The 15308-nt window shown below is 45.1% G+C and overlaps 1 protein-coding gene across 1 annotated transcript in view; it reads right to left on the bottom strand.

Annotated features, from left to right (window-relative positions):
- Positions 1-15308, bottom strand: part of LOC311105618 (zinc finger and BTB domain-containing protein 47-like) — a 121221-nt gene that overhangs the window by 50911 nt on the left and 55002 nt on the right. Inside the window, 3 exon segments of the mRNA XM_084147819.1 lie at positions 6088-6232; positions 7369-7484; positions 13459-13606. Coding sequence (XP_084003945.1) covers positions 6088-6232; positions 7369-7484; positions 13459-13606 — 409 coding nt within the window.

Raw genomic sequence — 15308 nt, 5'->3', positions numbered from 1 at the left:
TAGTGTTATAGTGTTATAGTGTTACGGTGTAGTGTTATAGTGTTATGGTGTAGTGTTATAGTGTTATGGTGTAGTGTTATAGTGTTACGTTACAGTGTTATAGTGTTATAGTGTAGTGTTATAGTGTGATGGTGTAGTATTATAGTGTTACGTTATAGTGTTATAGTGTTATAGTGTTACGGTGTAGTGTTATAGTGTTACGGTGTAGTGTTATAGTGTTATGGTGTAGTGTTATAGTGTTACGTTATAGTGTTATAGTGTTATAGTGTTACGGTGTAGTGTTATAGTGTTATGGTGTAGTGTTATAGTGTTATGGTGTAGTGTTATGGTGTAGTGTTACGGTGTAGTGTTATAGTGTTATGGTGTAGTGTTATGTTATAGAGTTATAGTGTAGTAGTGTACTAGTGTTATAGTGTTCTAGTGTAGTAGTGTTATGTTCTAGTGTTCTAGTGTTTTATACTTATTAGGAGTCCTCTAGATATAGAACTGCACACACACACACACACACACGCTAACACATGCACTCTACCCACACGTACATATGGATTTTGTATTGTAGATACAGTATGTTGTAGAATAGCAGAGCAGGAACTAATGGGGATCCATAATAAACCCCAGGAAGAGTAGCTGCTGCCTTGGCAGGAACTAATGGGGATCCATAATAAACCCCAGGAAGAGTAGCTGCTGCCTTGGCAGGAACTAATGGGGATCCATAATAAACCCCAGGAAGAGTAGCTGCTGCCTTGGCAGGAACTAATGGGGATCCATAATAAACCCCAGGAAGAGTAGCTGCTGCCTTGGCAGGAACTAATGGGGATCCATAATAAACCCCAGGAAGAGTAGCTGCTGCCTTGGCAGGAACTAATGGGGATCCATAATAAACCCCAGGAAGAGTAGCTGCTGCCTTGGCAGGAACTAATGGGGATCCATAATAAACCCCGGGAAGAGTAGCTGCTGCCTTGGCAGGAACTAATGGGGATCCATAATAAACCCCGGGAACAGTAGCTGCTGCCTTGGCAGGAACTAATGGGGATCCATAATAAACCCCAGGAAGAGTAGCTGCTGCCTTGGCAGGAACTAATGGGGATCCATAATAAACCCCAGGAAGAGTAGCTGCTGCCTTGGCAGGAACTAATGGGGATCCATAATAAACCCCAGGAAGAGTAGCTGCTGCCTTGGCAGGAACTAATGGGGATCCATAATAAACCCCAGGAAGAGTAGCTGCTGCCTTGGCAGGAACTAATGGGGATCCATAATAAACCCCAGGAAGAGTAGCTGCTGCCTTGGCAGGAACTAATGGGGATCCATAATAAACCCCAGGAAGAGTAGCTGCTGCCTTGGCAGGAACTAATGGGGATCCATAATAAACCCCAGGAAGAGTAGCTGCTGCCTTGGCAGGAACTAATGGGGATCCATAATAAACCTCAGGAAGAGTAGCTGCTGCCTTGGCAGGAACTAATGGGGATCCATAATAAACCCCAGGAAGAGTAGCTGCTGCCTTGGCAGGAACTAATGGGGATCCATAATAAACCCCAGGAAGAGTAGCTGCTGCCTTGGCAGGAACTAATGGGGATCCATAATAAACCCCAGGAAGAGTAGCTGCTGCCTAGGCAGGAACTAATGGGGATCCATAATAAACCCCAGGAAGAGTAGCTGCTGCCTTGGCAGGAACTAATGGGGATCCATAATAAACCCCAGGAAGAGTAGCTGCTGCCTTGGCAGGAACTAATGGGGATCCATAATAAACCCCAGGAAGAGTAGCTGCTGCCTTGGCAGGAACTAATGGGGATCCATAATAAACCCCAGGAAGAGTAGCTGCTGCCTTGGCAGGAACTAATGGGGATCCATAATAAACCCCAGGAAGAGTAGCTGCTGCCTTGGCAGGAACTAATGGGGATCCATAATATACCCCAGGAAGAGTAGCTGCTGCCTTGGCAGGAACTAATGGGGATCCATAATAAACCCCAGGAAGAGTAGCTGCTGCCTTGGCAGGAACTAATGGGGATCCATAATAAACCCCAGGAAGAGTAGCTGCTGCCTTGGCAGGAACTAATGGGGATCCATAATAAACCACAGGAAGAGTAGCTGCTGCCTTGGCAGGAACTAATGGGGATCCATAATAAACCCCAGGAAGAGTAGCTGCTGCCTTGGCAGGAACTAATGGGGATCCATAATAAACCCCAGGAAGAGTAGCTGCTGCCTTGGCAGGAACTAATGGGGATCCATAATAAACCCCAGGAAGAGTAGCTGCTGCCTTGGCAGGAACTAATGGGGATCCATAATAAACCCCAGGAAGAGTACCTGCTGCCTTGACAGGAACTAATGGGGATCCCTAATAGATACAAATACACACAGTAAGGAACTAAAGATGTTTAAAAGAAGGAAATGAACAGAAGATGTTTAAAAGAAGAAGATGAACAGAAGATGAGCTAAATGAATAAATGGAATGTTCTTTTAGAAAAGGATACCCTTTCAGCTGAGGAAGAAACAGATTTGAATACATCTGGAATAGAACTAGATCAAACTGGTTGAGCTTTAATAGAACTAGATCAAACTGGTTGAGCTTTAATAGAACTAGATCAAACTGGTTGAGCTTTATTAGAACTAGATCAAACTGGTTGAGCTTTATTAGAACTAGATCAAACTGGTTGAGCTTTATTAGAACTAGATCAAACTGGTTGAGCTTTATTAGAACTAGATCAAACTGGTTGAGCTTTATTAGAACTAGATCAAACTGGTTGAGGCCAGTGTGTCCTCATGTGTCTTCATAGAGACCAGTGTGTCCTCATGTGTCTTCATAGAGACCAGTGTGTCTTCATGTGTCTTCATAGAGACCAGTGTGTCCTCATGTGTCTTCATAGAGACCAGTGTGTCCTCATGTGTCTTCATAGAGACCAGTGTGTCCTCATGCGTCTTCATAGAGACCAGTGTGTCTTCATGTGTCTTCATAGAGACCAGTGTGTCCTCATGTGTCTTCATAGAGACAAGTGTGTCCTCATGTGTCTTCATAGAGACCAGTGTGTCTTCATGTGTCTTCATAGAGACCAGTGTGTCCTCATGTGTCTTCATAGAGACCAGTGTGTCTTCATGTGTCTTCATAGAGACCAGTGTGTCTTCATGTGTCTTCATAGAGACCAGTGTGTCCTCATGTGTCTTCATAGAGACCAGTGTGTCCTCATGCGTCTTCATAGAGACCAGTGTGTCTTCATGTGTCTTCATAGAGACCAGTGTGTCCTCATGTGTCTTCATAGAGACCAGTGTGTCCTCATGTGTCTTCATAGAGACCAGTGTGTCTTCATGTGTCTTCATAGAGACCAGTGTGTCCTCATGTGTCTTCATAGAGACCAGTGTGTCTTCATGTGTCTTCATAGAGACCAGTGTGTCCTCATGTGTCTTCATAGAGACCAGTGTGTCCTCATGTGTCTTCATAGAGACCAGTGTGTCTTCATGTGTCTTCATAGAGACCAGTGTGTCTTCATGTGTCTTCATAGAGACCAGTGTGTCTTCATGTGTCTTCATAGAGACCAGTGTGTCCTCATGTGTCTTCATAGAGACCAGTGTGTCTTCATGTGTCTTCATAGAGACCAGTGTGTCTTCATGTGTCTTCATAGAGACCAGTGTGTCTTCATGTGTCTTCATAGAGACCAGTGTGTCCTCATGTGTCTTCATAGAGACCAGTGTGTCTTCATGTGTCTTCATAGAGACCAGTGTGTCCTCATGCGTCTTCATAGAGACCAGTGTGTCCTCGTGTCTTCATAGAGACCAGTGTGTATATACAGACCATTCAAAAGTTTGGACTCATTCAAGGGTTTTACGTTATTTTTACAATTTTCTACATTGTAGAATAATAGTGAAGACATCAAAACTATGAAATAACGGGAGGATCTTGTCAGTGATCTCAAGGCAGCTGGGACCATAGTCACCAAGAAAACAATTGGTAACACACTACGCCGTGAAGGACTGAAATCCTGCAGCGCCCACAAGGTCCCCCTGCTCAAGAAAGCACATATACAGGGCCATCTGAAGTTTGCCAATGAACATCTGAATGATTCAGAGGAGAACTGGGTGAAAGTGTTGTGGTCAGATTAGACCAAAATCAAGCTCTTTGGCATCAACTCAACTCGCCGTGTTTGGAGGAGGAGGAATGCTGCCTATGTCCCCAAGAACACCCATCCCCACCGTCAAACATGGAGGTGGAAACATTATGCTTTGGGGGTGTTTTTCTGCTAAGGGGACAGGACAACTTCACCGCATCAAAGGGACGATGGACGGGGCCATGTACCGTCAAATCTTGGGTGAGAACCTCCTTCCCTCAGCCAGGGCATTGAAAATGGGTCGTGGATTTTCCAGCATGACAGTGACCCAAAACACACGGCCAAGGCAACAAAGGAGTGGCTCAAGAAGAAGCACATTAAGGTCCTGGAGTGGCCTAGCCAGTGTCCAGACCTTAATCCCATAGAAAATCTGAGGGAGCTGAAAGTTCGAGTTGCCAAACATCAGCCTCGAAACCTTAATAACTTGGAGAAGATCTGCAAAGAGGAGTGGGACAAAATCCCTCCTGAGATGTGTGCAAACCTGGTGGCCAACTACAAGAAACGTCTGACATCTGATTGCCAACAAGGGTTTTGCCACCAAGTACTAAGTCATGTTTCGCAGAGGGGTCAAATACTTATTTCCCTCATTAAAATGCAAATCAATTCATAACATTTTTGACATGCGTTTTTCTGGATTTTGTTGTTTTTATTCTGTCTCTCACTGTTCAAATAAACCTACCATTAAAATTATAGACTGATCATGTCTTTGTCAGTTGGCAAACGTACAAAATCAGCAGGGGATCAAATACTTTTTTCCCCTCACTGTATATCTACAGTATCTCACAAAAGTGAGTACACCCCTCACATTTTTGTAAATATTTGAGTATATATTTTAATGTGACAACACTGAAGAAATGACACTTTGCTACAATGTAAAGTAGTGAGTGTACAGCTTGTATAACAGTGTACATTTGTCCCCTCAAAATAACTCAACACACAGCCATTAATGTCTAAACTGCTGGCAACAAAAGTGAGTACACACCTTAGTGAAAATGTCCAAATTTGGCCCAAAGTGTCAATATTTTGTGTGGCCACCATCATTTTCCAGCACTGCCTACATGACTGTTTTGCTAGCACAGACTGGAACATGTTCCGGGATTTTTCAGATAGCATTGAGGAGTACACCACATCAGTCACTGGCTTCATCAATAAGTGCATCGATGATGTCGTCCCCACAGTGACCATACGTACATACCCCAACCAGAAGCCATGGATTACAGGAAACATCTGCACTGAGCTAAAGGGTAGAGCTGCCGCTTTCAAGGAGCGGGAATCTAACCCGGACGCTTATAAGAAATCCCGCTATGCCCTCCGACGAACCATCAAACAGGCAAAGAGTCAATACAGGACTAAGATTGAATCGTACTACACCGGCTCTGACGCTCGTCGGATGTGGCAGGGCTTGAAAACTATTACAGACTACAAAGGGAAGCACAGCCGCAAGCTGCCCAGTGACACAAGACTTCCAGACGAGCTAAACCATTTCTATGCTCACTTCGAGGCAAACAACACTGAAGCATGCATGAGAACACCAGCTGTTCCGGATGACTATGTGTTCACGCTCTCCGTAGCCGATGCGAGTAAGACTTTTAAGCAGGTCATCATTCACAAGGCCGCAGGGCCAGACGGATTACCAGGACGTGTACTCCGAGCATGGTCAAATACTTATTTCCCTCATTAAAATGCAAATCAATTTATAACATTTTTGACATGCGTTTTTCTGGATTCTTTTGTTGTTATTCTGTCTCTCACTGTTCAAATAAACCTACCATTAAAATTATAGACTGCTCATTTCTTTGTCAGTGGGCAAACGTACAAAATCAGCAGGGGATCAAATACTTTTTTCCCTCACTGTAGCTATCTTAAGATGAATGCACTACCTGTAAATCTCTCTGGATAAGAGCGTCTGCTAAATGACTCACTAACTGTAAGTCTCTCTGGATAAGAGCGTCTGCTAAATGACTAAAATGTAAATGTGTGTGTGAATACATACCAGTGTGTGTCTTCATGTGTTCATCAAAGTACTGCTTCATGTTGAAGTCTTTGCCACACCACTGGCACATGAACTGCTTGTGTCCGATGTGGATGGACATGTGGGATCGCAGCTGATATTTATACTGGAACCGCTCATTACAGTTCTGGAATACACACACACAATTTATCACTATTATTTGGTTTCAATGTAAGTACTGTAGTGTACAGTGTAGTGATGGTACTGTAGTGTACAGTGTAGTGATGGTACTGTAGTGTACAGTGTGGTGATGGTACTGTAGTGTACAGTGTAGTGATGGTACTGTAGTGTACAGTGTGGTGATGGTACTGTAGTGTACAGTGTAGTGATGGTACTGTAGTGTACAGTGTGGTGATGGTACTGTAGTGTACAGTGTGGTGATGGTACTGTAGTGTACAGTGTGGTGATGGTACTGTAGTGTACAGTGTGGTGATGGTACTCTAGTGTACAGTGTGGTGATGGTACTGTAGTGTACAGTGTGGTGATGGTACTGTAGTGTACAGTGTGGTGATGGTACTGTAGTGTACAGTGTGGTGATGGTACTGTAGTGTACAGTGTGGTGATGGTACTGTAGTGTACAGTGTAGTGATGGTGCTGTAGTGTACAGTGTGGTGATGGTGCTGTAGTGTACAGTGTGGTGATGGTACTGTAGTGTACAGTGTGGTGATGGTACTCTAGTGTACAGTGTGGTGATGGTACTCTAGTGTACAGTGTGGTGATGGTACTGTAGTGTACAGTGTGGTGATGGTACTGTAGTGTACAGTGTGGTGATGGTACTGTAGTGTACAGTGTGGTGATGGTACTGTAGTGTACAGTGTGATGATGGTACTGTAGTGTACAGTGTGGTGATGGTACTCTAGTGTACAGTGTGGTGATGGTACTGTAGTGTACAGTGTAGTGATGGTACTGTAGTGTACAGTGTGGTGATGGTACTGTAGTGTACAGTGTGGTGATGGTACTGTAGTGTACAGTGTGGTGATGGTACTGTAGTGTACAGTGTAGTGATGGTACTGTAGTGTACAGTGTGGTGATGGTACTGTAGTGTACAGTGTGGTGATGGTACTGTAGTGTACAGTGTGGTGATGGTACTGTAGTGTACAGTGTGGTGATGGGTGCAGTGTGGTGATGGTACTGTAGTGTACAGTGTGGTGATGGTACTGTAGTGTACAGTGTGGTGATGGTACTGTAGTGTACAGTGTGGTGATGGTACTGTAGTGTAATGTATGGTGATGGGTAAAGGTGATTTGAGAAGGGCTTTCCAACCTCACACTTGAAGGGCTTCTCTCCAGAGTGTTGTAGAGAGTGAACCTTTAGGGACATGCCGCGCTTGAATGACTTCCCACACGTCTCACAGGTGAACGGCATGTCCTTGGTGTGGGCTAGACAGACAAACAGACAGACAGTCAGTCAGTCAGAGAGAACTATCACTATCATCCTGATTGGCTGCATCACCGCCTGGTATGGCAACTGCTTGGCCTCCGACAGCAAGGCACTACAGAGGGTAGTGCGTACGGCCCAGTACATCACTGGGGCCAAGCTTCCTGCCATCCAGGACCTCTATACCAGGCGGTGTCAGAGGAAGGCCCTAAAAATGGTCAAAGACTCCAGCCACCCTAGTCATAGACTGTTCTCTCTGCTACCGCACGGCAAGCGGTACCGGTGAGAACAGCTTCTACCCTTAACAGCTTCTAACCCCAAGACTCCTGAACAGCTAATCAAATGGCTAGACACCCAGACCCATCCACCCCTCAGTCTCCATCCACCCAGACCCATCCACCCCTCAGTCCCCATCCACCCCTCAGTCCCCATCCACCCCTCAGTCTCCATCCACCCCTCAGTCGCCATCCACCCCTCAGTCTCCATCCACCCCTCAGTCTCCATCCACCCAGACCCATCCACCCCTCAGTCTCCATCCACCCCTCAGTCTCCATCCACCCCTCAGTCGCCATCCACCCCTCAGTCTCCATCCACCCCTCAGTCTCCATCCACCCAGACCCATCCACCCCTCAGTCTCCATCCACCCCTCAGTCGCCATCCACCCCTCAGTCTCCATCCACCCAGACCCATCCACCCCTCAGTCTCCATCCACCCCTCAGTCTCCATCCACCCAGACCCATCCACCCCTCAGTCTCCATCCACCCCTCAGTCTCCATCCACCCCTCAGTCGCCATCCACCCCTCAGTCTCCATCCACCCCTCAGTCTCCATCCACCCAGACCCATCCACCCCTCAGTCTCCATCCACCCCTCAGTCTCCATCCACCCCTCAGTCTCCATCCACCCCTCAGTCGCCATCCACCCCTCAGTCTCCATCCACCCAGACCCATCCACCCCTCAGTCTCCATCCACCCCTCAGTCTCCATCCACCCCTCAGTCTCCATCCACCCCTCAGTCTCCATCCACCCCTCAGTCTCCATCCACCCCTCAGTCCCCATCCACCCATCAGTCTCCATCCACCCCTCAGTCCCCATCCACCCCTCAGTCTCCATCCACCCCTCAGTCTCCATCCACCCCTCAGTCTCCATCCACCCCTCAGTCTCCATCCACCCCTCAGTCTCTATCCACCCAGACCCATCCACCCCTCAGTCTCCATCCACCCCTCAGTCTCCATCCACCCCTCAGTCTCCATCCACCCCTCAGTCTCCATCCACCCCTCAGTCTCCATCCCTCAGTCTCCATCCACCCCTCAGTCTCCATCCACCCCTCAGTCGCCATCCACCCAGACACATCCACCCCTCAGTCTCCATCCACCCCTCAGTCCCCATCCACCCCTCAGTCCCCATCCACTCCTCAGTCTCCATCCACCCCTCAGTCTCCATCCACCCCTCAGTCTCCATCCACCCCTCAGTCTCCATCCACCCAGACCCATCCACCCCTCAGTCTCCATCCACCCGCCCGTATCCTCCCTTCCCCCCCGAAGAAAGCATCCCTCCCAAATGTATAAATTGATGGTTCGATTACGGGATGCCAAGCTCATATTTTTCCATATTCTATTCCAGTTAAAGTGTGGTTCAGATTAAATTTGATCTGTGGACTATATTTTTTTAATGGCTAGCTCAGAATTTGAATCTCACTTTGTAACAAAATAAAATGTGAACTTTTGGTGTGTGTTTTTCTGGGGTGTGGGTGTGTGTTTTTGGGGTGTGGGTGTGTGTTTTTGGGGTGTGGGTGTGTTTTTCTGGGGTGTGGGTGTGTTTTTCTGGGGTGTGGGTCTGTGTTTCTGGGGTGTGGGTCTGTGTTTCTGGGGTGTGGGTGTGTTTTTCTGGGGTGTGGGTCTGTGTTTTTGGGGTGTGGGTGTGTTTTTCTGGGGTGTGGGTCTGTGTTTTTGGGGTGTGGGTGTGTGTTTGGGGTGTGGGTGTGTGTTTTGGGGGGGGGGGGGGGGGGGTGTGAGTGAGTGCATGTGTGCTAAGGTGTGGAGAATCAGAGCAGGTGGTCAGTCCAGTTCAAGTGTTCCGCAGTCTGATGGCTCGTAGATGGAAACTGTCTCCGAGGCTGTTAGTTTCAGACGTCATACTCTGGTACCGTCTGCCCGACACTAAGGGAGAGAACAGCTTGTGGTTGGGGTGGTTGATGCTGCTCCGCTTCCTCTGGCAACGTTTTAAGTAGATGTCCTGGATGTGTGGGAGGGTCAGAACAGTAGTCTAATGTTATAGAAGGGAGGGTCAGAACAGTAGTCTAATGTTATAGAAGGGAGGGTCAGAACAGTAGTCTAATGTTATAGAAGGGAGGGTCAGAACAGTAGTCTAATGTTATAGAAGGGAGGGTCAGAACAGTAGTCTAATGTTATAGAAGGGAGGGTCAGAACAGTAGTCTAATGTTATAGAAGGGAGGGTCAGAACAGTAGTCTAATGTTATAGAAGGGAGGGTCAGAACAGTAGTCTAATGTTATAGAAGGGAGGGTCAGAACAGTAGTCTAATGTTATAGAAGGGAGGGTCAGAACAGTAGTCTAATGTTATAGAAGGGAGGGTCAGAACAGTAGTCTAAGGTTATAGAAGGGAGGGCCAGAACAGTAGTCTAATGTTATAGAAGGGAGGGTCAGAACAGTAGTCTAATGTTATAGAAGGGAGGGTCAGAACAGTAGTCTAATGTTATAGAAGGGAGGGTCAGAACAGTAGTCTAATGTTATAGAAGGGAGGGTCAGAACAGTAGTCTAATGTTATAGAAGGGAGGGTCAGAACAGTAGTCTAATGTTATAGAAGGGAGGGTCAGAACAGTAGTCTAATGTTATAGAAGGGAGGCTCAGAACAGTAGTCTAATGTTATAGAAGGGAGGGTCAGAACAGTAGTCTAATGTTATAGAAGGGAGGGTCAGAACAGTAGTCTAATGTTATAGAAGGGAGGGTCAGAACAGTAGTCTAATGTTATAGAAGGGAGGGTCAGAACAGTAGTCTAATGTTATAGAAGGGAGGGTCAGAACAGTAGTCTAATGTTATAGAAGGGAGGGCCAGAACAGTAGTCTGTTATAGAAGGGAGGGTCAGAACAGTAGTCTAATGTTATAGAAGGGAGGGTCAGAACAGTAGTCTAATGTTATAGAAGGGAGGGTCAGAACAGTAGTCTAATGTTATAGAAGGGAGGGTCAGAACAGTAGTCTAATGTTATAGAAGGGAGGGTCAGAACAGTAGTCTAATGTTATAGAAGAGAGGGTCAGAACAGTAGTCTAATGTTATAGAAGGGAGGGTCAGAACAGTAGTCTAATGCTATAGAAGGGAGGGTCAGAACAGTAGTCTAATGTTATAGAAGGGAGGGTCAGAACAGTAGTCTAATATTATAGAAGGGAGGGTCAGAACAGTAGTCTAATGTTATAGAAGGGAGGGTCAGAACAGTAGTCTAATGTTATAGAAGGGAGGGTCAGAACAGTAGTCTAATGTTATAGAAGGGAGGGTCAGAACAGTAGTCTAATGTTATAGAAGGGAGGGTCAGAACAGTAGTCTAATGTTATAGAAGGGAGGGTCAGAACAGTAGTCTAATGTTATAGAAGGGGGGACCAGAACAGTAGTCTAATGTTATAGATGGGAGGGTCAGAACAGTAGTCTAATGTTATAGAAGGGAGGGTCAGAACAGTAGTCTAATGTTATAGAAGGGAGGGTCAGAACAGTAGTCTAATGTTATAGAAGGGAGGGTCAGAACAGTAGTCTAATGTTATAGAAGGGAGGGTCAGAACAGTAGTATAATGTTATAGAAGGGAGGGTCAGAACAGTCAGTAGTCTAATGTTATAGAAGGGAGGGTCAGAACAGTAGTCTAATGTTATAGAAGGGAGGGTCAGAACAGTAGTCTAATGTTATAGAAGGGAGGGTCAGAACAGTAGTCTAATGTTATAGAAGGGAGGGCCAGAACAGTAGTCTAATGTTATAGAAGGGAGGGTCAGAACAGTAGTCTAATGTTATAGAAGGGAGGGTCAGAACAGTAGTCTAATGTTATAGAAGGGAGGGTCAGAACAGTAGTCTAATGTTATAGAAGGGAGGGTCAGAACAGTAGTCTAATGTTATAGAAGGGAGGGTCAGAACAGTAGTCTAATGTTATAGAAGGGAGGGTCAGAACAGTAGTCTAATGTTATAGAAGGGAGGGTCAGAACAGTAGTCTAATGCTATAGAAGGGAGGGTCAGAACAGTAGTCTAATGTTATAGAAGGGAGGGTCAGAACAGTAGTCTAATGTTATAGAAGGGAGGGCCAGAACAGTAGTCTAATGCTATAGAAGGGAGGGTCAGAACAGTAGTCTAATGTTATAGAAGGGAGGGTCAGAACAGTAGTCTAATGTTATAGAAGGGAGGGTCAGAACAGTAGTCTAATGTTATAGAAGGGAGGGTCAGAACAGTAGTCTAATGTTATAGAAGGGAGGATCAGAACAGTAGTCTAATGTTATAGAAGGGAGGGTCAGAACAGTAGTCTAATGTTATAGAAGGGAGGGTCAGAACAGTAGTCTAATGTTATAGAAGGGAGGGTCAGAACAGTAGTCTAATGTTATAGAAGGGAGGGTCAGAACAGTAGTATAATGTTATAGAAGGGAGGGTCAGAACAGTAGTCTAATGTTTGGGAAAGACTTGGTGAAGTGGTAAAACAGGAGGATAGCAGTGCTGCTTTGTTGTGCGTGATGATTGTCATTAAACAATTTGTTGATGTATTATTGCATTTTCTCCCCGGTCCCTAAACGTCTTTGCTGCGCAAGAGAAGCATAGATGAAAGAGAAAAAAATGCAGCAATTTATGACATTATTCTGGTGAGCAGGGGTTTATTTAGTATATTAAGAGTCAGTGTGGAGGAGGTATTGTTGCCAATCCTCACAGCCTGTGGTCTGTCCGTCAGGAAGTCCAGGATCCAGTTGCAGAGGGTGGTGTCCAGACCCAGGGCTCTGAGCTTGGAGGGAACATTAGTGTTGAATGTTGAACTGTAGTTAATGAACAGCATTCTACGTAGGTGTTCCTCTGGTCCAGATGTGTTATGGCCGTGTGAATAGCGATGGAAATGGCATCTTCCATGGATCTGTTGGAGCGGTGGGCAGATTGGAGTGGTTCCAGTGTGCCTGGTATGATGGCCTTGATGTGGGTCATGACCAGCCTCTCAAAGCACTTCATGATGACAGAGGTGAGTACGACGGGGCGATAGCCATTTGGGCATGTCACCTTTGTTTTCTTGGTCTCCTTGAAGCAAGTGGGGACTCCATCCTGGGACAGGTTGAGATGTCCGAGAAGATGCCCGCCAGCGGACACTTTGAGGACATGGCCAGGGATGCCATCTGGGCCGGCGGCTTTGTGAATATTCACTATTTTCAGCCTTGGAGAGCGTAGGCACCTGGTCGTTCAGAGCAGCAAGAGCCTGGTGTTACTATGATGTTACCATGGTGATAGTACTCACCCACCGTTACTATGACGTTACCATGGTGATAGTACTCACCCACCGTTACTATGACGTTACCATGGTGATAGTACTCACCCACCGTTACTATGATGTTACCATGGTGATAGTACTCACCGACCGTTACTATGATGTTACCATGGTGATAGTACTCACCCACCGTTACTATGACATTATCATGGTGATAGTACTCACCCTCTGTTACTATGTTACCATGGTGATAGTACTCACCGACCGTTACTATGATGTTACCATGGTGATAGTACTCACCGACCGTTACTATGATGTTACCATGGTGATAGTACTCACCGGCCATTACTATGATGTTACCATGGTGATAGTACTCACCAACCGTTACTATGATGTTACCATGGTGATAGTACTCACCAACCGTTACTATGATGTTACCATGGTGATAGTACTCACCCACCGCTACTATGATGTTACCATGGTGATAGTACTCACCGACCATTACTATGATGTTACCATGGTGTTAGTACTCACCGACCATGTGCTTCCTGACGTGGGCCATGGTGTAGAACTTCTTCTCACAGATCTCACAGCAGAACTTCTTCTCAGCATAACCGTGGACGATCTTGTTGTGTTCATGGAGAGACCAGAGCTTCTTAAAAGCCTTGCCACACGTTGCACACTGAAACACACACACTAATTCAACTCAGTGGAGGCCAACATTTAAAGTCACTTCATGATTTCAGTTGAAATGAAGGAAAAACTGAAGTATATTCCATCACATGATTAACAGGCACCGTGTTCTCCTCATCTATTGAATATGAAGGACATCTCTACATCCACTTTAAAACACATTACAGGACAAAGAGAGGTAGATGACTTTCAAAGTGATTGGAAGGCTTCTGTGTTATTAATCCCTGCAAAAAAGCTTCCATAGGAATGCCTGTCATTAAAACATAGAACTAATCATAATGGGGGGAATTCCGACCCGAGATGAGAGCACGTAAATGGACGGAATTCCCTTTGATGCACCTTTCTCTCCACGTGTATTCTGACCTTGAACCTAAGCATGAGAATATCATGCTATTCACCCGCTATTCGTTTGGGGAGGAGATCAAACAAATGAAGGTGTGGTGGAGGTGTGTTTAGAGATAAACTGTATTCTGAATTTGACACTTATTCCCTAATAATTCCACCATCTTTACGCGTGATGAAACCATGAGAAAGGCCTAGCGAGCCTGTCGGTTCCAAGTGGAAAAACATCTAACATCTATTTTTTCAGATGGAGAATATTGTTATTTCTATGCACTGTGATTTATAGATTGATAAGAGCTATTGATATTGATGAGTAAGCCGTTTGAATAAGTGGATTGTAAATATCAATGACACTCGTTTTAGATCTATTTTACTTTATAATCGCTGGAGACAAATGTGAAAGCAGTTATATGGCAGCAGACTGAAGCCTATCAGCTTTCCCGCACTAAAGTTTATGAAATGCTGAACCATTAAAGCAGAATTTCAATTGTACGTCCTTTTAACTTGCAGAGATCGCCACACTCGAATGTCTTAATTATAGACTAGTTTCCTGTTTCTAGCATGATAAATATTAGCCACTATCAGTATTGACCGTCAGTAGGTCTAATAACAACACATATTCAACTGCCAGTTTACTGTTAGTTCCCTTCAGTTAGTATAGCCTACATTATCATTACATTTCATTACATTGTTTCGTTTACCTTCATTCACTTCCTCTGTAAACGCAGTCATGGTCATGTGGTTGTTCCTGAGAGTCGCAATCAATAGTGGATCATATTAGCCTAACGTTGTGCAATAATTTGAGACAATTATAGCCTATTGGAATAATTATGGTACTGAGAGGACACATAGCAGTTTCACCCTGGAGCCGGGTGCGCGGTTTACGATTTCTGGACCGTTGTCATTAGTCTTCAGTTTGGTTATTATTAAATAGGGTATTTTACAGGACTATTGGTCGACTCCTATTGTTCAATTTACTCATCTTCCAATATCTCATCGATTTAACTTATATGCCAACTTTCAGGATGAATTCAACCATTTTGATTCATCAATATATTTAGCTCTCCAAACCGTTTTTTTATGATTCATAAATACTTTCAGATAAATCTAGGATACCAATTGGTGCTGAAAAGGAAACTAATATGTACTGTGTATATTTAGATGGCTTTCTTTTATTGATCCCTAATATTCTGAACCGTTCTCTCCATATATTCTAGTGAGTCTGTCAAAAAAATTCTAACTAAAAGTTACACCGAATTTAAAGGGATGGCTTTAGATATTTGTACTGAAAACCCTATTGAATGAAAACTCCAAGATACAATCTGTTGGCCAGCAAGTGGGAGGGTTTT

The sequence above is a fragment of the Coregonus lavaretus genome, assembly GCF_964263955.1.
Source record: "Coregonus lavaretus genome assembly, chromosome: 2".
Classification (NCBI taxonomy): Eukaryota; Metazoa; Chordata; class Actinopteri; order Salmoniformes; family Salmonidae; genus Coregonus; species Coregonus lavaretus.
The sequence above is the reverse complement of the archived record's forward strand: the minus strand, read 5'-3'. Positions and strand labels throughout refer to the sequence as shown.